Here is a 27396-nt window from a genome sequence, read left to right as displayed (position 1 = left end):
CATGGTCTGAGACGGTGCGGGCGGACACATTGTCCAGGCCTCCGTCTTCTGCCCGGGGTGGCTCCTCCTTGGCAGGGAGGCTGTGCTGGCTGCTGCCCGGCTGACTAGTCTGAGATGACGGCCCGGAGGGCACAGCAACCTTGGCGCCACCCACTGCACCTTAAACAGAGGAGGATGGAGGTTGTGGTCAACGACAAACAACTGTCAGGACCAAGAGAAGCATATTACATTACAAGTTAAGGACATAACCTAGGCACTGTAGTTCTGCACCGACACGCAGAGACCCGCGGGCTTGTGAGAGCAGCAGACTGGACTGAGACATGCATATTGAGTTACTGGATAAGTTTCAGTGGTCAGATACCTGTCCGTAGTGCTGCCTTGAATGGAAACACCCACAAACATGCCTGCCTACTATAGTCATGCAGAACACCTTATTAGTATACCAAACATTAAGACCCCACTTTTCTAATATCGAGTTAGAAACTCAGCACTCAGAACAACCTAAATTCAACCCTCCCACGTAATTCACATTAGGACAGGCTCTAATGGTTGCCTAGGACTCTGGTTAGACCTACAGCCAGTTACAGTCAATTGGTTCAAAGTGAAACACATCAGTGTGCTCCTCAAACAGCAATATAAAGACAGTCAGTGAACACATGTGTAATATTTATACGGGGCTGCTATATTTCAAACTGTGACAGCTAGTGTAACAGACGTCTATAACGTGTGCAGTAGAAGCCAGGCAGCAGGAAGACCTTGTGTAGCAGGGGCCTCCAGGCCCCCCCAGCGCTGGCTGTGCCTCTTCTTCAGGGTGATGTCTAAACGGGACGGGGTGAAGGCATACGTGGACTGCTCAGGCTGGATGAGGTTCCTGTAACAGAGGATCCCCAGCTTGTCAGAAATTACTGTCTCAATGAGAAGCAAAAGGGACATCTACACACGTGTATAGAAACGCCACACAAGAATCACAGACCAAGTTGGACTTCAAAGTCTTACCGGAGTTTGACTTGCCACTTAAAGACAGTATTCGCTCCGCAGTCCGCATGAAGACGCAAGAAATTTGCATCGCTGTTTGAAAGGGGTGAAAGTTCAATGAGCTGGAAACACCACTAAAATCCAATTAAGATCCACTAAGGCCACCGAGGTGAAAAGTCACAAGGACCAAGTTACCTGGTCTGGAAGATGAGTGTGAAGTCCTGTTCCCTGAAGATCACCCTGGCTGTCTCTCTGAAGATACCCTTCATGTACACGTTGACCACCATCAGGTCTGTCCCTTTCTCGTACGAGTCGTTCTTCAACAACTTCAGGTTCACCATTGGCTCTGGAACTGCTAAAAGATAACCACAGTACCACGTTTCAGGTCACCGTCTGCAGAACATGGACTCACCGTGACAACAATAACATTTCAGTGTCCTTTTGAGACATCCACTGACCTTCCTCCTGCTTCATCTCCAGAGGTTCCTCCTTAGACCTGTCCCTCTTCTCCTCCTGTGTGCTGCTGCTGCTATTGGGGGACTCAGCCTGCTTGGTGTCTGTTGCAGTCACAGGCTTCCCTGATCCTGACTGTATGGTTGGTGTTAGAGTCTCAGTGGCCTGGTCAGCCTCCTTTGGAGGCTGTCTCACTAGCGTCTCAGAGTCAGTCCTCTCAGCCTCCCCTGGCCTCTCTGTTCTGTTGGTGGAGGCTCCAGCCTTGGGGCTGATCTCAGCACTGGACACAGTGGCTGCCGGTATGATTACCTCTTCTGCACCAGCCTTGAAATCAGACTCTGGGGCATTCTTGTCCTCCATCTAAAACAATAAAATGGGCTTTACAATCAGATCCAGAGCAGCAGAATTTCACACACACATTTGAACCCACACAGTACTCAGTGCCTGGTGAGATGGTACAGTCTAGAGACACCGGGACTCACCTGAACTTTCAACTGCTGCTGCGTGTGGCTGACGGCTACCTCAGGTGCTGTACCCTCATGGCCGTTGCCTAGCAGCTCAGCTCGATTGTCACCAGCAGTAGATGCCTGGAGGTCCCGGCCAGTGGGGCTGTGTGGTTTCCCATTGGCTGTGGACTTGGAGTGTGTATCCCTGGGCATCTCTGAGGTGGGGTCCTTGGAGACCTTGGGGGGATGGACGGTGCGCTTGGCACTGGGCTCCTGAGGCAGGTCCCCTTTACTGACATTGACCGGCTTGGTCTGCCCCTCTCCTCCAGCCTTCACCCCAGACTCTGGCCTGTCTGCTGGTTTGTAGTTCACGGTGCGTTTGACACCGCGCTCTGCTTTGCCACGCCTCTGTTCACACTGTGCCGGAGGAGCAGACGTCTGGGTGGACAGTTCGGCCATGTCGGCCGTCTCCGGGACAGACTTCTCTGGCTTTACCACAGGCTTTACCAGCGGCGTCTGTTTCTGGTCTTTACCGTTCTTGACCTCCACTTTCATAGGCTGCTTCTCCTTTTTATTTTGCTGSAGGGAGATGAGACAAAATGTTGTTGATTTTTGTATGTATTTCTTTTAGGAATTGTGTTAAAACCTTCACAAGAGACAGGTAATAGTCACATGATGGTAGTTAATGGTATTCCATGAGAACCACGTGCTGAATGACAGCATGGAGGCCAGATGGCAGACTCACCATAAGGGAAGGCCAGGAGTGGAAGGGGATCTTCTTGTGCATGACCAGCAGGAGGAAGCCACTCTTCTCTTTGTACTGCACTTTGCTGCAGGAGCCCTCAATCTCCTCGTGCAGATGACAGTCCCACTGGCGCCCATCTGGAGAGAGAGCAGTCACGGGCCATCAGACGAGTGCTAATGCTGCATGTTCACAGTGAACGGCTAAATGCCACACATACCAAAGACACGTACACACACTCCCTCATTCAAACACCATCTCAGCACGCACGCTTCCTCATTCAAACACCATCTCAGCACACACACTAAAAAACGGACATGTAGCCTGTACAAGCTCTCATACACGTGCAATCATCACATACACTTAGGCTATAAGACATGTAGTTAGTTTGTGCTCTCACCTGGGAAGCGGGCCTGACAGTCTGTGTCGGTGAAGGTAGTGGCGACGTCCTCCACCCTCTGCACCCCGTCTCCACAGCGCAGCCTCGCGATCACCTCATTAGCATTCTGCTTCCAGTCCACAAACACATCTACACAGCACGAGCAGAGACAACACAGTCTGTCAGAGGACTACAAACACATCTACACAGCACCGAGCGAGCAGAGACAGCACAGTCTGTCAGAGGACTACAAACACATCTACACAGCACGAGCAGAGACAGCAGTCTGTCAGAGGACTACAAACACATCTACACAGCACGAGCAGAGACAACACAGTCTGTCAGAGGACTACAAACACATCTACACAGCACCGAGCGAGCAGAGACAACACAGTCTGTCAGAGGACTACCACACTCAGCATACCACAGGGATTACCTTCAAAACGGATTCTGTAACACAAGAACACTTTGTCCACAGCGCATGCTGTGACTGTGTTAGACAAGTATGCAAATCAACCTAGAATAGTCTACAACAGATCAGTACAGCTAGACGTAGAGGAATAGATAAGGGTTGAATATTTTACCGATATTTTACAAAATGTTCCATCCTGAGAATAAATCACTTTTCTCCCGGGTAACCTGCTATTTTTCTCGCCAAACCGGAAGTGTCATTCAAAAGCATTATAAAGCATATAAAGCTTTATAAAGCATTATAAATGTCTGGATGTGATTAGAGCTTTGATCAGCATGAAAATTCAGACCTGATGCTACCTGAGTCTAATGAGACATATTAAATACATTTAATGAGCCCTACATTAACCACATAATGAGCCCGAGCCCCAAAAAAAAGACCAAATGATTGTGCCGTTATCCAATACACATATGATACAGGCTCCTGCACATTACGCACGACAGAAAAACATAAAAGCCCATAGACGTAGCTTGCTTTGTGCTCTTTTCGGTAAATAAATGAAACTAGCTCCAGTAGGCTAATCTTTTTGGAGTGTGAACTGTATTACTGTATAATATGGACTGGAATTACACACATTGTTCAAAACACGATAAAGCAGAAGAGAACACGCAATTCTTGTAACAATGTAGGCCGCATGTGCTGCACAAGTATAGGCTAGCGAATTAGATTTAGATTCAGAAAAATAATAGGGCCTATTTGTATAATTAGTAGGCTGATGCATATACCTTTCATAATGTTATTAGCCTACCTCGTTCTCTCTCTATTGTTGCTACATTCCTTCCGCGCTTTCAACAGTTACCGTAAACGTATTTTATTTATCTTCATCTTTCTAATGACATCCTTGAATAATATAGGACTACAATTAGATGCAGAAAGCTGTCACTTCTCTTCACGAAGATTGAGTGGTTATGGGTCTGAATAAATAACTGCTATAGCCTACCGCCATCGAACAGTCACTCTTCTTTCAAAACTACCTGTGAGCTCTATTGGCTGCTGTATTTAACACTAAAAAAAAAGTGTCTTGTCTTTAAATAGTCTATTGGTACAGGAAATGTCCAACAAAGCTATTCTAGACTAGCTGTTCCTGCATGAGACTCCAAGATCTAAGGAGCATTTTTTAAAGGAGAGGCCAGCGGAGCACAGGTGCCTGCCTATTGCACAAGAGACCGATGCTATAAACTATAAGCTTATTATACATAACCCATCATTAAATCTGCTTAAATATAAGGCTAATACTGCATTGAATGTATTACCTGAAAGAGGGAGGCTAGGACATCTATATATACTGTATATAGCCCTATTATATCGGTAAGGAACAGGATATATCCTAACATTGAGTACGGAAGTTTACGATATAACACCTTAGCCAATACATTATAAACTTCAGTTTTTCGACCAATACCTGGCATGTTAAATCCGTGTCTAGGGTAAAGAATTCCCTGGTATGTTAGTGGTCAGTTGAGGGATCACCACTTATATTTTAGAAATTTGGTACCTGTCGGAATAGATAGGAGAGTGATTTATGTTCAGCTTTTATTTCTTCATCACATTCCCAGCTGGGTCAGAGTTTACCATGCGCTACGCAAGTACTAATTGAAGTTGTATTGGCTTTTAAATTGTGTGAGCTTGGGTTTCAAACGCGCGTTTTGGGAGACCTTCCACAGCTTCACCACAATACAGTTGGGGAATTGTGTGAGCCCTTCTCGGCTGCAGAGCTGTCGGTGTGAACTGTAAGCTCAGGGGTTTGTAGGCGCTCTTGCGACGCGACGACGCACTTTGTCAGTTCTGTGCCTCACTATATGTTCAGTAGGATGGTGTTTACGCACCCTCTGAGAAGAGGGAACGCACTGCTACACAATCGCTGGGCTGCGTTGAAACCTCAAGCCTAAATGATGAGAGTCGCGGAAGGAGAAACGCTGGTGGGTAGAAGGACGTCAAAGGCAGAATATTGACCCGGTTTACTATGGAAGTTATTTGCTCTACATTGACGGGACCAGTGAGAAACGGTATGCGCAAAAGAGGGGGCTGGATCTGGGCGAGAACCAAGAGAAAGAGAAATAACTATTCAAGCAGGAGGTGCCCCTCTTGTCTCAGTATCTAACTCTGGCTACCCAGCTGGTAACTTACCTAACTTGAGGCACGCCCTTGTGCCAACTAACCAAAATACAGGGAAGTGGTCCTGCCCCATGGTACCCTTACTAGTGTGCCTAGACAATAAATATACTACGCCCGGCCTATATGTAATGCCCGCGTGGAAGACTTTTCTTGCACTACAGCGCACTCTCTCCAAAGATGCTATCTCCTTCCACCCTGGGACAAGATGAAGAACAGAACAATGTCAAGGTTCAAAATCAAGAAAACAGTCGCGTCCTATATCGACCGGTATAACAGGATGTAACCAATCAGCTCACCCAGGCAAACTTACTTATTAAGTAGCATACACAGTCATCTTTTGAGAAATCAAGCCCCCTTGCCTATCACATATCATTCCAGCAAATCTCTCTCTCTTAACATCTCTCAATATCATCTCCTCCCCTTGCCTAACGGAACTAACTGGACTTTTAATATAGAACATTTCAGGAGCTAACATTGGGAGTACATCAATTGCGTGCAATCTGGACGAGGCCTGGGAGGCGTTGGGTCAGCGATCCAGTGCATGAATTAGGCCTGGCGGTGTCGCTCCTAATCAGCTGAGGTGTGTGGGGAGAACTCAGGAAGCTATCTCCTGACAATCACACACAGCTCAAATACAAAAGTCACAAACACAAAACTGAAGGGAACAGTCAGAACAGATGGTGTTCAAGGGCTTTGTGATGGGCCACTCCTACTTCCAACGCCATTTGACATCAACTTGATTGTATGCAATAATGGGTCATAATGGAAGATAATGCTTGGGACATAGTACTCCAATTCGAAGAGCAATTGCGCAATCTCTTACTTCCTGAAACTAAATGTCGTAGATGGATGTGCCGTACAATATATCCACATAATTCCCCTTCAACTACATATATATGCGCATCTATCAATTTTGTGAAGTGCACCAGTCCCTCTAACATAGCAAAGCACAAAGCAACTTCTCCACAACATTGATGCTCGCAACCCCGCGTGCTTCACATCGGAGTGGAACAGAAAGTCTGATGGCTTCTGCAGAAGCGAATACCCAAGTTTTCTCCTCCAAACATAACAATGGATCATATGTATGGCGCAAACGGTTCTGTGTTCTTCTAGCCAGACCAGAGAGACATTGTTCTCCGAGAAAGTACGAATCTTCGTCCCCAATAGTGCAGTTTGCAAAAGTCGTTAGATCGTGGGCATTTTTTATGGACGCAAGATTGGAGCAGTCGGTCTCTTCTTGCTGAGCGCGCCTTTCAGGGTTATGTCGATATACCGGACTCGTTGTTATGTGGATATAAGAACTATTTGGTCAGTAGCCTGTTCTTTCCAGCATCTGCGACATGGGTCCTCTGTGCTGTATGTTATCTGGATTGATTTGCACTTTTTGCACCAAAGTACGTTCATCTCTAGGAGACAGAGCACGTCTCCTTCCTGAGCGAGTATGACAGCTGCGTGGTCCCATGGTGTTTATTGTTTGGACGTGGTACCTTAAGGTAATGGAAATTGCTCCAAGGATGAACCAGACTTGTGGAGGTCTACAATTTTTCCTGAGTCATGGCTGCTGATTTCTTTTTTTTCCCATGATGTCAAGCAAAGGGAGGCACTGTGTTGAAGGTAGGCCTTGAAATACATCCACAGGTACACCTTCAATTGACTCAAATTGATGTCATTTAGACCTATCAGAACTTCTAAAGCCATGACATCATTTTCTGGAATTTTCCAAGCCGCTTAAAAGGCATAGCCAACTTAGTGTATGTAAACTTCTGACCCACTGGAATTGTGAAAGTGAACTAAAGTGAAATAATGTCTGTAAACAATTGTTGGAAAAATTTTGTTTCCATGCACAAAGTAGATGTGCTAACCGACTTGCCAAAACTATAGTTTGTTAACAAAGAAATTTGTGGAGTGGTTGAAAAACGAGTTTTAATGACTCCAACCTAAGTGATTAAAATTCCAACTTCAACTGTATTTTGGATGCAATTTGAATGGAGTTAATGGAGAGCTCGCGCCTGCGCTGATTTAACGCAACGATATTCCAGCAATATGCCGTTTTTAAACTCTGCAGCTGCAATTGTTTTTAAAACAAGGTGACCKCCGAAAGCCAGACGGAGATGGGTAAATTAGARGCGCATTGGGTCATTATATTACTGCAAAATAGATTATGTTGCAGCAAATGTAGGCCTACCTGTTACCATGATGAGATGATAGGTCTACAAGCATTGTGAACTGCGCTCCATACTGACAGGCTGTCTTGTCCCCACCCAGAGCGTTGATTCATCACGCCGAGGCCGTAGAGAAGCCAGATTGAGCCATGGCATATCATTTATCAATTCCATTTCACACCATGCTGTTCATATAAATAATTTACCGGTTTCGCTCAGTTATTCATCCCGGAAAAGGGGAGTGGTTWMSAGAGGTAAATCCGGTAACCGGGTTCCCCCCATTCAACCCTAGACTAGATATAATTTAGTTAGAGGACTAGATTTACTATACCTATACAATTACCATAAGATATAGATCAATGCATTCCTCATCTGAAAACGGCTTAAAAAAATACTGCAGCATCACAAGAGACTAGATTTACAGAAATGCACACATACAATTATTTGCAATAACTTCTAAAAGCCTGTTTTTTCTTTGTCTTTATGGGGTATTGTGTATAGATTGATTAATTTAATAAGGATGTAACGTAATAAAACGTGGAAGAAGTCAAGGGGTCTGAATAATTTCCGAATGCAACATTCAACATGAACTTCTTTGGACGGTAGAAAAATGAATCCACTGCTAAAACATTTGTTTCACCAGAGACACTCCCAAATGACAGCTTGTTAAAATTCACAAACATACAAAATAAGATACAAATAATCTTCATTCTAATTTGTTTTTAAAACTGAAATAATAAATCACAAACATTGGCAATGCTCAGCCAACCTACCTTTCGTCACTGTGAAGCTGCAGCACCTGCCCTCTAAGTTGAAAGGCCCTCAAACAACCTCATGTTCTCTTGAGTCAGCATAAAGCCTGGGGTTCTCTTCTTGGCAGTGCGTGCAGGTCATGTATGGGAGTTCAGCTCAGTCTACTACGGTGCTCATGTTCACCACTACTACAGACTCTTGTTTATTCTCCTGCTATCTCACACACATATATAGTATACTACTCTCTCTCACGCACACAACACACCCTCGCTCTCTCTCACACAGTATACAACTCTCTCTCTCGCGCACACACACAGTATACAACACACCCTCGCTCTCACACACACACACACACAGACAAGCTGTAAAATGTCCCAGGCAACACCAACCCATCTACAGCTGGGCTCCCAGTCGGGCTGTAATCCATGTGACCCCCCTCTCCATAGACCCGGCTACGGTCCACTATGACATCACCATAGCATTGACGTTTGTCCTCCTTTGAACGAAATGGCTTTTACCACTAGGCTAGTCTGTAGTGTCTGTCGTTTTCTAGAAATTGTTGAAAGGCCTGTCACTTGCACATAGTTCCACATACATTGAAAGTATGATAGGAATTTTACTAATGTGTTACACCACTAAAATATGAAAGAAACTGGGGAGGTGCTTGGTGCGAATCAGTGAATGGAAGAGACAACAGCCAAGGCATTGGAAGGACACAAAGGATATAGTGTGGACAATGGGACCGAGGGTAGCTAGATGAGGCAAGAGGAGGATGCTGTGTGGGTGGAGAATCATGCTGGCCGGCCAGCCCTCTGAATTGATTGGGGTAATGCGTTCTAGTTAGAAACAGCAGACAGCAGAGCAGGGAGAGGCACAGCAGCTTTCTCTCGTGACCGTGACGAAGCCCGTTTCCCTGGATCCGGCATTACATCAGCTTGGATTACAACTCTTCAGCATTAAGCAGAGCAGCAACCGGCGCATGATACCTACCAATACCAGCCAGTGTTTCCCCTATATGCATTTAGCAAGAGGAGGGCCTCTAAAACCACACCATTGGCCACACTATTAGCTAACGTGAGTGGCTGGTGATCAGGCATTAGCTCCCTCCATCAGGGATGACATCTCAATTTCAGACAATACATAGACATGCATGGACATTGCTCAAACTAGACACTAATGTACTTGTCCTCTTGGTCAGTTGTGCACCGGGGTCWCCCACTCCTCTTTCTATTCTGGTTAGAGCCAATTTGCTCTGTTCTGTGAAGGGAGTAGTACACAGCGTTGTACGAGATCTTCAGTTTCTTGYCAATTTCTCACATGGAATATCCTTCATTTCTCAGAACAAGAATAGACTGACGAGTTTCAGAAGAAAGGTCTTTGTTTCTGGCCATTTTGAGCCAGTTACCGAACCCACAAATGCTGATTCTCCAGATACTCAACTAGTCTAAAGAAGGCCAGTTTTATTGCTTTTTAAAATCAGGACAACAGTTTTCAGCCGTGCTAACATAATTGCAAAAGGGTTTTCTAATGAWCAATTAGCCTTTTAAAATGATAAACTTGGATTAGCTAACACAACGTGCCACTGGAACACAGGAGTGATGGTTGATGATAAATGTAGATATTCCATTACAAAAACAACCGTTTCCAGCTACAAWGGTCATTTACAACATTAACAATGTCTACACTGTATTTCTGATCAATTTGGTGTTATTTTAAATGGACAAAAAAATAAGATTTTCTTTCATAAACACAGACATTTCTAAGTGACCCCAAACTTTTGAATGGGAGTGTACATGTTTCAAGCAGACCACCATCGTCCCTATGCCCAAGAAAGCCAAGGTGACCTACCTAAATGTCTACCGCCCTGTAGCACTCACGTCGGTAGCCATGATGTGCTTTGAGAGGCTGGTRATGGCTCACATCAACACCATCATCCCGGAAACCACAGACCCACTCCAATTTGCATACCACCCCAACAGATCCACAGATGATGCAATCTCAATCGCACTCCACACTGCCCTTTCCCACCTGTACAAAAGGAACACCTACGTGAGAATGCTGATAATTGAATACAGCTCAGCATTCAACCCCATAGTACCCACAAAGCTCATCACTAAGCTAAGGACCCTGGGACTAAACATCTCCTTCTGCAACTGGATCCTGGACTTTCTTTACAGGCTGCCCCTAGGTTGTAAGTGTAGGCAACTACACATCTGCCACGCTGATCCTCAACACTGGGGCCCCTCAGGGGTGCGTGCTTAGTCCCCTCCTGTACTCCCTGTTCACCCATGACTGCGTGGCCAAGCACAACTCCAACACTATCATTAAGTCTGCCGATGACAACAGTGGTAGGCCTGATTACCGACAACAATGAGACAGCCTACAGGGAAGTCAGAGACCAGGCAGTGTGGTGCCAGGACAACAACCTCTCCCTCAACGTGAGCAAGACAAAGGAGATGATCGTGGACTACAGGAAAAGGAGGGCTGAACACGTCCCCATTCACATCGACAGGGCTGTAGTGGAACYGTTCGAGAGTTTCAAGTTTCACATCACCAACAAACTATCCATGGTCCAAACATACCAAGAAAGTCATMWAGAGGGCACGACAATGCCTTTTCCCCCTCAGGAGACTGAAAAGATTTGGCATGGGTCCCCAGATCCTCAAAACGTTCTACAGCTGCACCATCGAGAGCATCCCGACTGGTTGCAACACTGCCTGGTATGGCAACTCCTCGGCCTCKGACCGCAAGGCGCTACAGAGGGTAGTGCGTCCGGCCCAATACATCACTGGGGCCAAGCTTCCTGCCATCCAGGACCTCTAGTTTTACTGCAAGATATAAATTGCAACAATCATGTTTGTTCCTCAAACTATGTATTTTATTCAAACTGAAAAAGATGAGGTAAATAGCCCACATTATCTAGAAAAATATATTTCAGGTTAAATTGAAATAGAAGGGTTTCAGTCTTACTTATTYTATCATTCTGATTTTACATGAGRCCTATAAAAATCTATTTAATAKATTTTCTTTCCCAAACTCTGTTTTCGCCGGTTAGTTCTCAGGTTTCCGTTTTCCTGGTTCACTCTAAAAAATACATATTTTTTTATAGAAAAACAACAGGAGTGTTCTAAGTCCACAACAAAAACAAATGTGTTTYGCGTTCATGTAACGGTATTTTATTAGGATCCCCATTAGCTGTTGCAAAAGCAGCAGCTACTCTTCATGGYGTCCACATGAAACATGACATAATACAGAACATTAATAGACAACTACAGCTCAAGGACAGAACTACATACATTTTCCAAAAAAGGCYCACGTAGCCTACATATCAATACATATACACAAACTATCTAGGTCAAATAGGGGAGAGGCGTTGSGCCGTGAGGTGGTCGAGTTCGCAAAACAAATACCCATTGGATTTATTAAAATAGTCAGGATATAATTCTGACAGGTAACCATAGGCACCATTATCAAATGTTTTCAGAATGTATCAGCAGATAATCGCCCAAAAAAGTTAGGGTAACCAAAAGCCTATTAAAAATGTGGGAAACAAATGAACGGCTCTCTCACCGAAGCGATTCGGTAGGCTACAATGACTAACGAGACGAAAGTCACTCACTGCAGAGTCACTGTCTGGCAAGCCCTGACATCCCAGAAAAAAAAAAAAAAAAACTATTGGTTTACTTGTCCCGATGCGACAGACATACAGTATAATCACGTTGCATGATTTATGAATGGCAAAGGGATATAAGAGATCGACTTTATTCAGTCAGTTTGACACCTTTTATACACTAACTGTTGACTAGTTGTCAATCAATGCACAGCAAATAGCCAATGTCACACGACTCCACGTGGACAGCTATGCGAAGCACATGAAAGAAAATAAACGATTGTGCCAGAAAACAATAATTATGGCTAGGTGGATTTCGACTCATCGTTACCACTTACATTTACACGGGACGTGCAAATTCACAAGCATCATGCGCACTCCCTCAGTGTCAAGACATTCTACTGCAACTAACCACATCACACAAATTAGACCGGGAAGCAGGACAGACAGCAGACTGTGTTTCCCTGTCATCAGCTGCTTTGTGATTAACAGGCAGAAAATGCCTATCAGTCATTATGGCAGGAGAGGAATCGACAGACTAGCGAATTAAAAGTTGTAAATGAAAAGTAGCCTAGTTAAAGCTSCAATARGTAACTTTTTTGGGCGACCAGACCAAATCCACATAGAAATGCGTGTTATAGTTTTGTCATTCTCATTGAAAGTAAGTCTAAGAAGRGGTATGGTGCCGATAGACATGGCCGCCWTGTTTTATCACCGCCTGGTACGACAACTGCACCGTCCGCAACCACAGGGCTCTCCAGAGGGTGGTGCGGTCAGCCCAACGCGTCACCGGGAGCACACTGCGTGCCCTTCGGGACATCTACAGCACCTCGGTGTCACAGGAAGGTCAAGAAGATTATCAAGGACCTCAGTCACCAGGGTCACGAGCTATTCACCCCACTTTCATCCAGAACGCGAGGATAGTACAGGTGCATCAAAGCTGGGACAGAGACGGAAAAACAGCTTCTTTCCAAAGGTCATTAGACTGTTACATAGCCATTACTAGCCAGTCTCCACCCAGTATCCTGCCCTGAACTTAGTCACTGTCACTAGCTGGCTACCACCCAGGTTACTCAACCCTGTACCTTAGAGGCTGCTGCTGCCCTATGTACATAGAACACTGTTTAATAATGGAAGACTGGTCACTTTAATAATGTTTACATATTGTTTTACCCATTTCATATGTATATACTGTATTCTAGTCAAGGCCATCCTATTTTACTATTACTGTACATATACTGCACTGTTGGAGCTAGGAGCACAAGCATTTCCCTACAACTGCAATAACATCTGCTAAGCGTGTGTATGTGACCAATAGAATTCYAAGTAGATCTATTTTATGTACGCCATTTCTATTCTTCCCAGTCTTAAGTTTGATCTTTGTGTCTTTTGTTCAGATTTGTACACCAGCTTCAAACAGATGAAAACACTAAAACAATATATTTGTTKATGGAAAAGGTATTTCACAGCAGTTAAGATGGTACAATGATTCTCTWCACTACACATGCTTGTTTTGTCACAGAAACTGAAARTAGAATTGAGCAACCAGGAAATAGCGGATCGATTTCTGCATAATGCATCTTTAATACGAAGTGGAAAAAGTAGGCGGCTGAAAATGTGTCTGTAACSGGCTGATTAGCCAACGGCGCTAATGGAAAACACTGCAGAGATGACACAAAGCAAACTTCAAGTACCGTTCAACACCACTAGTCTCCCCCATTTATCATCAGATTTTATGTCATATACAAATCAAAATAGGCTCAACATAAGGCTGATTTTTTTTCTTCACTAACTGGTCTTCTGACCAATGAGATCAGCAACAACAACAAAAAGACCTTATGTGAAATGATCTGATTGGCCAAATCAAAAGAAGTCACCTACATATATTTTTCTGTTTCAAGCTCCAACAGTGCAGTAATACCTACCAATACACACAAATCCCCCAAATTAAAATAAATATCAGAACGAGCAATGTTAGAGTGCAGAAAATATATAGAATGGTGTGAATAGACTGTATATGAATAGAAAAGGTGTGTACAGCAGTAGTTATATAGGACGAACCTTGACTAGAATACAGTACATACATATGAAGTGTGTAAAACAGTACGTAAACATTATTAAAAAGTGACCAGGGTTCAATGACTATGTACATAGGGCAGCAGTCTCTAAGGTGCAGMGTTGTAGCCGATTAGTAGCAGTGACTAAGGTTCAGGGCTGGGCTAGTGGTGACTATTTAACAGTCTGACGGCCTGGAGATAGAAGCTGTTTTTCCAGTTTCTCGGTCCCAGATTTGATGCACCTGTAATGTCTCCGCCTTCTAGATGGTAGCGGGGTGAATGGGCCGTGGCTCAGGTCCTTGATTATTTTTTGGCCTTCCCGTGACACCGGGTGCTGTAGATGTCCTGGAGGGCAGGCAGTGAGCTCCCAGTAACACATTGGTCAAAAGTGGGAAAACAATATCAAAATTGGGCTGCCGTGTAAACGCAGGCAAAAAGACTTGCTCTCAGCAAACAATCTACRAATGCTAATAAAGCAGCATCTCAGGGATGTACCCTCGTGCCTTGCCAAGTTAACCACAGACAAATCTCTCCCCTTCAAACATTTCACCTTTCTTGTGCTCTGCGTTGGCCCCTGCTGCTGCTCGCTTGGCCTCCCTGCTCTCCTGGTTGGCCCTGTCCTTCTGCTTCTTCTTGCTGGTGCTGTCATCTGCGCCGCGCTGACCCCCATTCCGCCGGCCTGACTCACTGCTGCTGGCCATCTTCAGGCGCTTGGCGCTCACGGGCCGCCCGTCGCCGGCGTCACTGCTGCCGCTGGGGTCTGGTTCTGAGGTGTGCCGCTTTCTACCCGGTCCAGCTATCTTGGCGATGATACAGGTCAGAAATCTCCCGGAACAGAATCAGGGGTCCTGAAAAGAGTCAGGGGACCCACCACAGTTATGAATGAGTGTTGCAGAGCTACATAAGAGTCATAAAGAATGTGGTCTGTGGTGTATATAGTAGGTTATAGAATATATGATCAATTAAATCATTTACACATGCACACATTCAAATTTGAAACCTCACCCCATTCAGATTAAACTCACATTTTAAACATRCCCAGTACATTGATCAGATTGGATTCTGTCTGCAAACATTGCAATAAGTATCTCTGCATTTACTACCAAGATGACTTGGGGTGGCTGTCTTATTGAGTATCCCAACTATTTGTGATATTAGCTACTGTATCTAGCTAGCTATCTTGAATATTTTGCCTTGGATGTTGCACCCTGGATTGCAAGACAATGTGACTCTAAAATATCTACGTTACCTTCGGTACAATGCTAACTAACGTTAACTACAATGTCTTTAAGTGATAGCTAGAGTATTGTTGTTTACTTTACCAATTGCTTTTGGTTAATAATAGTATACCTAACATTAAACCTTTATGTAAATTTCTGCCACTGTCTCTTTACCCTCAATGCAATGGCGTCATGTTCATGCGGCAAGTTAGTTGTTAGCTAGTGACGACCAGTTAGTTAGCTAGCTACCTAACGTTAAGTAAGTTAGCTAGCATGCTAAAATAAGTTACTTGGCTATCAATGATCATGGCCAATCAGTTATTTTTTTTAAATCTGACAATTCAACATTAAAATGTTAACAGGTGATCGCTATAATGTCATTAACAACAGGGATAAATTGCCAATGTAACGTTAACGTTACCTGGCTATCTAGCTAGCCGGCTAAGGTTAGCTAAGCTAACAACAGTTAGCCAACTAGCTTTATCTTCCTAGCGAAATTACTAGCAGTTCTGGCGAATGTCATTAGCTTGTTAGCTAATTTAGCTACCTAACGTTTGTCAGTTGTTGACAATCTAAACAAACAATACATATTGACAATATCGCCTCATGACTTATAATTGAACATTTCTAAAAATACTAGCCAGTATGACCGACTACTTACAAAACATGTATAATTTGGAGTGTCGTCTCCCCGTCTTTGTGCACAATGGCCGGCGAGTCCGTACTTCTTCAACCCTCCCTAAGCTCCTTGACGGCCGCGGGCCTCTGCTCACCCCTTCCCGCAATCGAAACCCCGTACTCTGGTGTTTCTAGAATATTCTCGTTATCCAGGTCCCATCTCTTATWGATTCCTAAATATTTTTAATCAAATATAGGTACGTGAATGGAAACAAAACGATAAATCGCTTCAACCTAAATTACTCTTACCAGCCCACGGGAAATGACTCGCACTTTGTTTAGGAACAAAAACAGTCCAAACCGAAATCCACTTAGAAGACTGACCACTTCCTGGAGGCAAGCAGGCTGAGGCGGCACTGTAAAACCCAACKCCGCACAATGGTAAAATCTCAATTGCAGTCTCCTCGCATCCTCTCTCTTCGCTTCCTTCTAATAATCCATTGGATGAGAAAGGCAAAGGTCCCGCCCCTTTGACCTTCTCCTCCAATGGGTTTTGAGAAGGAGGCGAGGGACACGAGAATTGTGCAATTGAAAAATGTCTATTGAGATTCTCCCATGTGACAATGTTTTCTTGGCTGGTTCTACAGGAAGGCAGCTATGAAACCAGAGCATGAGATTAGTAAAACAGGCCTATTATATGTGGTTTATTATAGAGCGATGTTGAATATGACATGAACTAGTCTAGACATGACCATTTTTTACGATATTCTCCTTAGGTGATCCACATCTCTCTCCCCACCATTGCATATGCAATGTATGTTTATTATGTGCATTGATGGTGTTCCAGTTTAATTAGTCACACAATTTCAGTTTCCCTACACTGGAGGGTGGAAATACTTTTTCAGTATTTATTTTCAGGCAACTCCAAAAAGCTTTCTCTCAATTACAGAAACAATACCAACCATTGAGTCTATGTAGTGTTTAAAGAGAACAAGCATCCCATCATTTAATCCAGGAGAGATCAGAAAACATGTCAAAGTAACCAATCATCCCCTGGTTCATCCTCAGTCAGTACACATAACAACTTTTGTTCATTGTTTTTCCAGAACAATCTATTCATAAGGACTTTTTTGGCATTATTTATATTCTGAATGTGGCAGTGTTTGGAGGATGATCTGAGTTGAGGCGAAACATATTTGCACATTTTCGTAATCTTCACACACACAAATGGATTATTATTTTCGTAAATGTCATGTGGAGCCACTTCTATCCTTCAGTTGAAAGTCACACAGTAATACACTGAGGGCACACAATGTTATATTAGATGTGTGAAATCTTACAATCAAAAAGACACAGTTACACAGTGTAGTTGGATAAGCACCATGGCTGTAGGTGCAGTACTGAGTTCCCCACTAGAGCGCATACAGTGTACACCCTACAAGAGAGTAAAGCAATAGTAGGTTCATATAGTGTCTGCAGTCAGTCAGTGTTTGGTTCAACTCGGCCAGGTCCCTGTTTACTGACAGGTGTTGTAGATCTGAATCTGTTTGTTGATGTCGTTGAGGATAGCRTTCATCTTGTCTTCTAGGCCGTCCAACTGCCGGGCTTTGCCCTCCAACTTTTTCTGGTTCTCTTCATAGTCTTTCTCTAGTTCTGTGGATATAAAGTGTGTCAAGTTTATATCTTAATGTTTAATCTCAGAATAACCAGACTTGGCTGACTGACATACTGTAGACCTGTCCTGGCACCCCAATGGTGGAACCAGCTTCCCTCAGAAGCTAGGATAGCAGAGTCCCTGCCCATCTTCCSAAAGCACCTGAAACCTTACCTGTTCAAAGAGTATCTTAAATAAATAGAAAAAAATATATAATAATCTTGACTCCTATCTAAAAGTAGATAACTACTTTATTGAGGAAAAGTGTACTTACTATGCCTGTGATATGTGGTTGTCTCACCCAGCTATCTGAAAATGACTGCACGTCGCTCTGGATAAGAGCGTCTGCTAAATGACTAAAATGTCTGACGAAGGCCGTGAGGCCGATACCTAAAGCTTATTAAAGAGCAGTGATACTATCAAGAGCAGTGATACTATCAAGAGCAMTGTGCGGGTTCATTATTTTTTCTCAAATGACTAAAATGTAAAATGTACAGTTTGTTCTCTGGTTTGAGTACACCACCATCAGACAAATTCAGACAATACAGTGGCACTGTTGAACCACAAAAGGGCAATGTTGCCTTCGCTATTCTCCAAGGTTAGCTTGTGTAAATCAAAAACAATGCTGCTCTTAATTAAACAACGAGACCCAGTTCCCTCCAGGGTCCCTGCCACACACCTGCTAGTCTCTGGAGCTTGTTCTGGGCGTCTTTCAGTAGCTCCTTGGCCTCGTCTCTCAGGCGCCCTGCTGTCTTTTTGGCCTCCTGGACGGTCTTGGCTTTCCTGTCCACCAAGTCCTGCACTGTGTGATACTTATCTGTCAGCTCACCATCTAAAATCTGAGAGAAATAAGACAGCATAATTAGTAACAGTCACAGTATTACAGTCCTAAATATACACATAAAATGAACACACACATACATAGAATGAACACACACACACACACACACCTGCTTGGCATCATTGGCTTTGTCCCGTGCCATAGTGGCTGTCTCCTCAGCTCGAGCTGCTGCCATGCTGTTTTTTGCACGTTTGAGTTTCAGACCGTCAATCTCCCGACCCAGGTTGCCAAGGCGGTCCATGGCATTATTCAGGTCATGTTCACTGCTGGAGGTTTCAGACTCGATCTACGAGCAGGGAAAATATCAGGAATGTATTATCTCTTGATCCCCCTCATCCCATCAAACAGAATACAGATGGCGTCTACTCAGTTGAGTTCCTACTGTACCTGTGCTAGTCGGACCTCCGTTTCACCAATGTCAACCATAGCCTGCTGTATGGCCTTCTCCGCTGCAGCCTGGGCTGTCTTAGCGTCCTCAAGTGCCCGTTTCACCGTCTCTGCTGTGGATTTCACCCCGTCTGCCCGATTCCTGCAGAACGGAAACACATGTTGGAATCAGGAGCGTTTCGCTGTGCTGGACTATTCTCTTTGACTTGATAAGGTTATAACGTATAACCCTCTACATACAAGATACACACACATACACACACACACACACACCTGGCCTTCTTGGCCTCCTGCAGAAGCTGCTCTGCTTTGCGCACGTCGTCCTGTGTCTGTTTCAGAATGGCGTCTACGTTAGAGAGGCTTTGGACCCGGTCCTTGATCTCCTCTGCCAGGTGTCTGATCTGCTGTGGTGAGGCTGGGATGGACAGCTCCAGGACACGGRTAGCCACCGTTTCAATGCTGTCTGGATCAGCACCCTCCTCTGCAAGGAGACAGAAAAGATATTCAGATCAGCAAAGAGATTTTTGACGCAGATTGGAAGTTAATACTTAATGATTATGATGCTGATCATGATGACAATCCTGAGGTGAAGATAAATTGCTTGTATGGTCCCACGTAGCCAAGGTCTGAATTCACTTTTCCTCTAATATCTGAATTCTCTGTCACTTTTCCAAAAATGTTTTCCTAGTAGCTAACTCACGCATGAGGAAGTCCCGGATCTGCTTGATGAGGTCCCGCAGGTCGTTGTTGGAGCGCTCCACCTTGTTCTTGGTGTTAGTGGCCTTGTCCAGAGCTGCCTGGGCTTTACCCTTTGCCTCCTCCGCCTTGCTCTTGGCATCTGCCACCTGAGAAGCCAAACAGGGGGATACAGAGAACCAGGGATAACTGTTATCAATTCCCCCGACTTTGCTGAGAGCTCCTTCATTGTAGAAACGTTTTACCTACTATGACTGTGACATGTCGTTATCTCACCTAGTGAATGCATMAACTGTAGGTCMCTCTGAAMAAGTGTCTGCTAKATGACTCAAATGTAAATGTACCCTCATACTGAAGGTGACACAGGGGTATGTATGCATTAATGACATGCCACAATAGATAGCAGGTCTTCCTTTCCTGTCAAGACAGTTTGGGTTTATCTATGAAGGAGTATGTATGTCCACTTGGAGTAACTGACCTTGTGGAAGAGCTCCTCTACCTCCCCCATGGCTACGTTCAGCTCTTTCTCTGCGTGCTTAGACTTCTCCAAGGAGTTCTCTGCCATCGCTACAGCACCGTTGCAGTTCAGGCCTCCACAGTGCCTGTTCCCCTCGTCGTCACGGCAACCCGCCCCTCCGCAATGGCTCTCTACACAGGGGGAATCGCCAGGGGCCCCACAGACCTGGTCAAAGGGGGTGGGGTGAAACATGTATCAGATTAGTAGATTTTCATAACTTTCCATGAACGCTGACCATTTGRATCTAGCTGTTTATGTTCATGCTTGCTCACCTTCTCGTTGATCTTCTTCATGTCCAGGGTTTGTGCCTTGGCATTGAGGTCCCCCAGGGCTCGCTTGTTGGCGGCGTTCTTGCGGTTGAAGTCGTCTTTCTTGGCAGAGATGAGGCGTTCTGTCTTGCGGCGGGTGTCTGCTGATTGGCTGACAGTGCTGGGCGTSGTAGTGGTGGACTGGTTGGCTCGCCGCTCTGCGTCCCGGGACTTATTATAGGAGCTACGGATGCTTTCATATGCACCTGGGGGAAGGAGAGGGGCCTAATAATAAGAAGGCCACATTTAACTAATATTTCAAAAGTATTTCTACAAAAAAAACATTGATAACACCAGCCATTAACTTCTTTGGGGTAGGGGGCAGTATGTTCACGTCTGGATGAAAAGTGTGCCTAGAGTAAACTGCCTGCTACTCAGGCCCGAGATCCTAGGATATGCATATTATTGGTGGATTTGGATAGAAAACACTCTGAAGTTTCTAAAACTGTTTGAATGAGTCTGTGAGTATAACAGAACTCATATGGCAGCAAAAACCTGAGAAAAGTTCCAACCAGGAAGTGGGAAATCTGAGGTTTGTAGGTTTTCAATCTTTGCTTATCCAAGATACAGTGGAAATGTATCTTGGATGTTGCACTTATGTTGCACTTTCTAAGGCTTATCTTGGATGTTGCACTCATGTTGCACTTCCAAGCTTCACTAGATGTCACAGTCTATATAACCTTGTTTGATGCTTCTACTGTGAATGGGGGCAAATGAGAGGAGATTGAGTAAGGTCTCTTTCAGAGTGCCACGAGCTGACCATGCGCTGACCATGGGCGTTCATGTGAGAGTTAGCTGCGTTCCATCGCATTTCTGAAGACAAAGGAATTCTCCGGTTGGAACATTATTGAAGATTTATGTAAAAACATCCTAAAAATTGATTCTATACATTGTTTGACATGTTTCTACAGACTGTAACGGAACTTTTTGGACTTTTCGTCCGTACTTTCCGCTGGACTTGCACGCTCGTCGTGAGTTTAGATTGTTTACTGAACGCGCTAACAACAAGGAGGAATTTGGACATAAATGATGGACATTATCGAACAAAACAAACATTTATTGTGGAACTAGGATTCCTGGAGTGGTTCTGATGAAGATCATCAAAGGGTAAGTGAATATTTATAATGCTATTTCTGATTTATGTTGACTCCAACATTGCGGATATCTCTTTGGGTTGATTTGTCGTATAGCTCCGTACTCAGATTATTGCATGGTTTGCTTTTCCGTAAAGTTTTTTTTTAAATCTGACACGGCGGTTGCATTAAGGAGAAGTGGATCTAAAAATCCAATGTGTAACACTTGTATTTTCATCAACATTTATGATGACTATTTCTGTAAATTGATGTGGCTCTCTGCAAAATCACCGGATGTTTTGGAACTACTGAACATAACACGCCAATGTAAACTGAGATTTTGGATATAAATATGAACTTTATCGAACAAAACATACATGTATTGTGTAACATGAAGTCCTATGAGTGTCATCTGATGAAGATCATCAAAGGTTGGTGATTAATTGTATCTATATTTCCGCTTTCTGTGACTCCTCTCTTTGCTGGAAAAATGGCTGTGGTTTTTCTGTGAATAGGGCACTCACCTAACATAATCATTGGTATTGCTTTTGTCTTAAAGCCTATTTGAAATCAGACACTGTGGCTGGATTTACAACAAGTGTATCTTTAGAATGGTGTAAAATACATGTATGTTTGAGGAATTTTAATTATGGGATTTCTGTTGTTTTYAATTTGGCGCCCTGCAGTTTCACTGGCTGTTGACGAGGTGAGACGCTACCGTCCCACATACCCTAGAGAAGTTAAGGCACTACGTATCCCAGAATCCCTCTGGTGGAAGGGGGACAGGACGTCTCTGCTCACCCAGGAAGTTAGAGTTTTTCAGGATGTCCAGTTGGCGGTGGAGCTGATCTGAGGTCAGGTTGAGCTCTTTGGCCTCTCTCTCTAGAGCACTGAGCTCATTACTGGCCTCAACATTACTGTTCCCCACACTGGTCAGGTCTCCCTCCAGATGATTCAGTACATCTGTGGTCTCCCCTATCTGAGACCTACAAGAGAAAGGGAGAAGGAAATTACAGCTCAACTACACAACTGGAAAAGAGGGGTATTCATGGTGAATCTTTATTCAGACAGAGTCTACCTTTGTATGTGTATTGTTATGTAAAGTATAATACAGTGTCTGTGTGTATGCCTTGTACCTGAGGTCTTCAATGAGCTCCATCAGGCTGCTGACTGCCTCTGTGGTGGTGTTGCGGGCATTGACGATGCCCTGTACCCGTGCCAGCTTCTCCTCCAGGTCTCTGAAGGCCTTCTCATAGGCTCCAGTCAGGCCCGTGGTCTGGATCTCCAGAGCCCGCTCCGACAGGGTCTTGGTTCGGACAGCCAGGTTCTGTACCACCCGGTCCCAGTCCCCAAAGCACTGYTGGCAAGGCTGGCAGTTAGGGAACTGGCCTGAGAAGCCCCGGGCACACTGATCACAACGCACGCCCGACACCCCCTGTTGACACACGCAGTGGCCTGTCTTCTGGCCACACTGAGAGGTATCTATGCCCCGGCGGTCACAGTCACAGGCTGAGAGAAGAGATGAAGAGAGAGATTGAAAAGAGGAGGAGAGAGAGATGAAAGAGAGAGAGAGAAAGATGGAGATATCGAAAAGAGACGAGACTGGAGAGATGAGCACGATGCAAGAGAAGAGATGCAGGAGAGAGAGAGAGTGGAGAAAGAGAGAGAGATGGAGAGAGAGAAGATGGAGACGAGAGATGAAAAAGGTCGAGAGAGAGATGAGCAGAAGAGAGAGAGCATGGACAGGAGCATAATGAAGATAGAGAGGGAAGATGGAGAGAGGAGGAATGGATGGAGAGAGAAGAGAGAATGGATGGAGAGAGATGAAAGGAGAGAGAGATGGAGCGGAGGAGATTCACATGAGAAGAGCGAGAATGGAACGAAAGAGATGAGATGGAGAGAGAGTATATGACGGAGAATTAGGAGAGAGTTGGAGATACGAGAGGAGATAGGAGAGAGATAGAAGGAAAGAAAAAGGAATAGAGAGAGATAGACGATGGGGAGAGAGAAGAGGTCATAGCAGATGACCTTTGGCATTTTACAGCATGTTCTTTAAAAAAAGATAGATAAACTTGGATTCTTTGGCAAGGACATGATAGCAGGATACTCCCCTCCACAACAACTGCATGTCCACAGGACTTATACAGGATACTACCCTCGACAACACTAATGTCACCAGGACATACAGGATACTACCCTCCACAACACCAGTCGTCCAGGACATATACAGGATACTACCCTCCACAACACTATGTCACCAGGATTAATAGCAGGATACTACCCTCGCACAACACCCTAATGTGCACCAGGACATATACAGGATACTACCTCCACAACATAAACCTTCACTATGTCACCAGGACATATACGGATACTACCCTCCACAACACTATGTCACCAGGACATATACAGATACTACCCTCCACAACACTATGTCACCAGGACATATACGGATGATACCCTCCACAACAAACCTTCACTCCAAATCAAAACTCGAAACCTACAACCTGATTTTGGACAGAATTACAGAATTACCTGGAAGGCTTACAACTACCAAAGATTATTATTCCCAAGCTATACAGCAACATGCTCTGGGCAAACAAACAAGAGACCTGAAACACCATCCAACCTGGAACTGACTGAGTAATAGCCTGAAGCTATATATTATTTCCCCAAAAAACATGAAGAACAATCACATAATGATATATTTTAGTTTATAAGGACTGAAATGCTAAGTTAAGGCTCCCAAGGCTTGATACAACTTCAATTAGCAACTGGACGTGTCAAGTGAGAGGTGTTAAAGCTCTTGAGCCGAACATATGACAGGAGAGCCCCAACCAAATGGAGAGGGCTTAGAAGCAGCCCCCGCTGTTTAGAGGTAATTCCACAATTACAGTACTCTCTGTATGTAAAGAATAATAAGACACGAAAATAGTACAAAATCAGCTCCTTATGGAAATCAAGACACACTTTTTGCTGACTATTATAAAAATGGGAACATAAGCAACCGTATCTTCACACACAGACCATCACCCTGGCATGACACAGGTGCTATATTAACACAGACCATCCCCTGGGCACAGTGCTATATTAACCAGACCATCCCCTGGCATGGAACAGTGCTATATTAACCAGACCATCCCTGGCATGGCACAGTGCTATATTAACCAGACCATCCCTGGCATGGCACAGTGCTATATTAACCAGACCAACCCCTGGCATGGCACAAGTGCTATATTAACACACAGACCACCCTGGCATGCACAGTGCTAATTAACCAGGACCATCCCCTGGCATGGCACAGTGCTATATTAACCAGACCATCCCCTGGCATGACACAGTGCTATATTAACCAGACCATACCCTGGCATGGCACAGTGCTATATTAACCAGACCATCCCCCTGGCATGGCACAGTGGCTATATTAACACAGACCATTCCCCTGGCATGGCACAGTGGCATGATTTAACCAGACCATCCCCTGGCAGGCACAGTGCTATATTAACCAACGACTCCCCTGGGCATGGCAAGTGCTATATTAAACCAGACCCATCCCCTGGCATGGCACAGTTGCTATATTAACCAGACCATTCCCGTGGCATGGCACAGTGCTATAATTAACACAGACCATCCCCTGGCATGGCACAATGCTATATTAACCAGACCATCCCCTGGCATGGCACAGTGCCTATATTAACCAGACCATCCCCTGGCATGGTGCAGTGCTATATTAACCAGACCCATCCCTGGCAAGAGCCAGTCTCAATATTACCAGACCCATCCCCTGCATAGACACAGTCTATATTAACAGACCTCCCCTGGCCATGGCAACAGTCCTATATTAAACACAGACCATCCCTCGCACATGTGCAGTGCCTATATAACCAGGACCATCCCCTGGCATGGCCACAGTGCTATATTAACCAGCAACATCCCCCTGGCAATGGTGGCAGTGTATATTAACCAGACCATCCACTGCATGTGCAGTGCATATTAAGCAGACCATTCCCCTGGCAGGCAACAGTGCTATATTAACCAAGACCATCCACGCATGGTTGGCAGTGACTATATTAATCAAGACCAGTCCCCTGGCATGGCCACAGTGCTATGATTAACCAGACCATCCCTGCATGGTGCACTAAAGCACCAATCTGGCATACCGTGTATATTAACAGACCAATCCCCTGGCATGAGCACCAGTGCTATATTAACCCAGACAGTCCCTGGCATGGCACAGTGCTATATAACACAGACCATCCCCGTGGCACAGTGCTATGTATTAACACGACCATCCCTGCACAGTGCAGTGCTATATTAACACAGACCCATCCCCTGGCAGGCACGTGCTATATTACACAGACCATCCCCTGGCAGTGCCAAGTTGCTATATTAACACAGGACCATCCCTGGCAGTGCAGTGCTATATTTAACACAGACGCATCCCCTGCACAGTGCAGTGCTATGATAACACAGGACCATCCCCTGGCAACAGGCAGTGCTAATTAACAAAGACATCCCCCCTGGCACAGTGCAGTATAAGCCACCCCCACTGCAGTGATATTACCACTACCCTCTGATAAGAGGGGGCTTGTTCTCGATGGGTGGAAAACTCAGGATAAAGTAACAACGAGGACTTCTGAGTCAGCTAAATATAAATCTCTAAAGTCTGGAAGCAGTTTTGGGACAGAGCAACAGCAAAACAGTTTCAGCTGTACTTTCACCTAATAAAGAAGTAGCTCAGCAGAGAAGCCTCCACTTTGAAGAAAGATACCCCCACGTCGAGAAGTCAGACCAGGACCTCTTCAGATTACTAAACCCACAGACGAGGCAACCCCAAGCGGAAAGTCACAACCATATTCAAATGAGGGATAAATCACCCAGCTGGAGGAAGGCAGGTGGACTGGAACAGCAGGTGATTACGCTCCAGTCAGCACAGACCCAGTACAACAGTCAGCACAACAACAACCCCTTAACCCAGGACCTGGAGAGCTGGAGGTGGAGAGACGACATATCTGCCACTGCTGGACTGCAGTGAGACAACATCTACAGGAACAAAGACAGATCAGGAGAACGAACAGACACTAGAGAGAGATCAGACTGGCTGGAGGAAAGGATTGAGGGGATGGTGTGTGACAGAGACAAAACCCACTAGAGAGGTAGCCACCCCCGCAGAGAAGCCAGCAGAACAGCCCAACTTAAGCTCCTGACAAAAGTCTGACACCACACAGCAGAACAGTCCACCCCATACCCTGACCAAGCGTCGACATAACATAGCGGGACAGACAAATGAAAGCCCAAGCCCAGGGGAATTCCACCCCCTCTGAGCACCCCCCCTGTCAGCCCCCTGATGCCCTTGCCTGACAACCCCCACACACCACACGCCAGAGGACCTACATCACAGACCACAACACCCAGCCACATACCACCCCCACCCAACGATCAACACACGAACTAATTACCCAAGTCAACCTATGCCCACATCCCATTTAGGCCCTCAGATCAGACCTATGTCCCTGCAGCCCTCCCCGTGCCCCCACTCCCGCAAGAGGGCCTCAACCATGGAAGAGTACACATACGCCCAGGCCGTGAGTAGGAAAACAGGCCCAAACCCACTCTTACACTAGCCCAACGCCAATGGCATGTACTAGATGATCAGCAGCTCTTGCTTCACACTTAGGCCTGAAGCCCAAACCCCCAGAACCAACAACATTGGACACTTTATGGAACACAAAAGCCGTACTAACTCATCCTGGAATATTCAAGGCCTGATCCATCTGCCTTTGGCCTAAAAAGTAGGAACCGTGGATTTCAACAAAAGAAATCGGAAATACAGACATTGTCATCATCCTACAAGAAACATAGTATAGAGGAGACGGGACCCACCACTGGTTTCCCGTCTAGGTTACAGAGAGCTGTGG

At 45.1% G+C, this 27396-nt stretch overlaps 1 protein-coding gene and 1 pseudogene across 1 annotated transcript in view; both read right to left on the bottom strand.

The window, feature by feature from the left end:
* The window catches only part of LOC112074270 (ubiquitin carboxyl-terminal hydrolase 19-like), a 31978-nt pseudogene extending 15531 nt beyond the window's left edge, over positions 1–16447 (bottom strand).
* Positions 16448–16896: 449 nt separating this feature from the next.
* LOC112074269 (laminin subunit beta-2) overlaps positions 16897–27396 on the bottom strand; it is a 26136-nt gene continuing 15636 nt past the window's right edge. The window contains exons 14-24 of the mRNA XM_070440455.1: positions 26460–26521; positions 22615–22987; positions 22280–22464; positions 20370–20611; positions 20059–20262; positions 19585–19729; positions 19158–19365; positions 18885–19026; positions 18607–18783; positions 18336–18495; positions 16897–17655 (exon numbers count right to left, since the gene is read on the bottom strand). Coding sequence (XP_070296556.1) covers positions 17519–17655; positions 18336–18495; positions 18607–18783; positions 18885–19026; positions 19158–19365; positions 19585–19729; positions 20059–20262; positions 20370–20611; positions 22280–22464; positions 22615–22987; positions 26460–26521 — 2035 coding nt within the window. The 3' untranslated portion in view covers positions 16897–17518. The remainder of the gene's footprint in view (positions 17656–18335; positions 18496–18606; positions 18784–18884; positions 19027–19157; positions 19366–19584; positions 19730–20058; positions 20263–20369; positions 20612–22279; positions 22465–22614; positions 22988–26459; positions 26522–27396) is intronic.

This window comes from Salvelinus sp. IW2-2015, unplaced genomic scaffold (assembly GCF_002910315.2).
Source record: "Salvelinus sp. IW2-2015 unplaced genomic scaffold, ASM291031v2 Un_scaffold2554, whole genome shotgun sequence".
Lineage (NCBI taxonomy): Eukaryota > Metazoa > Chordata > Actinopteri > Salmoniformes > Salmonidae > Salvelinus > Salvelinus sp. IW2-2015.
This window is presented reverse-complemented; position numbering and strand designations above follow the sequence as displayed.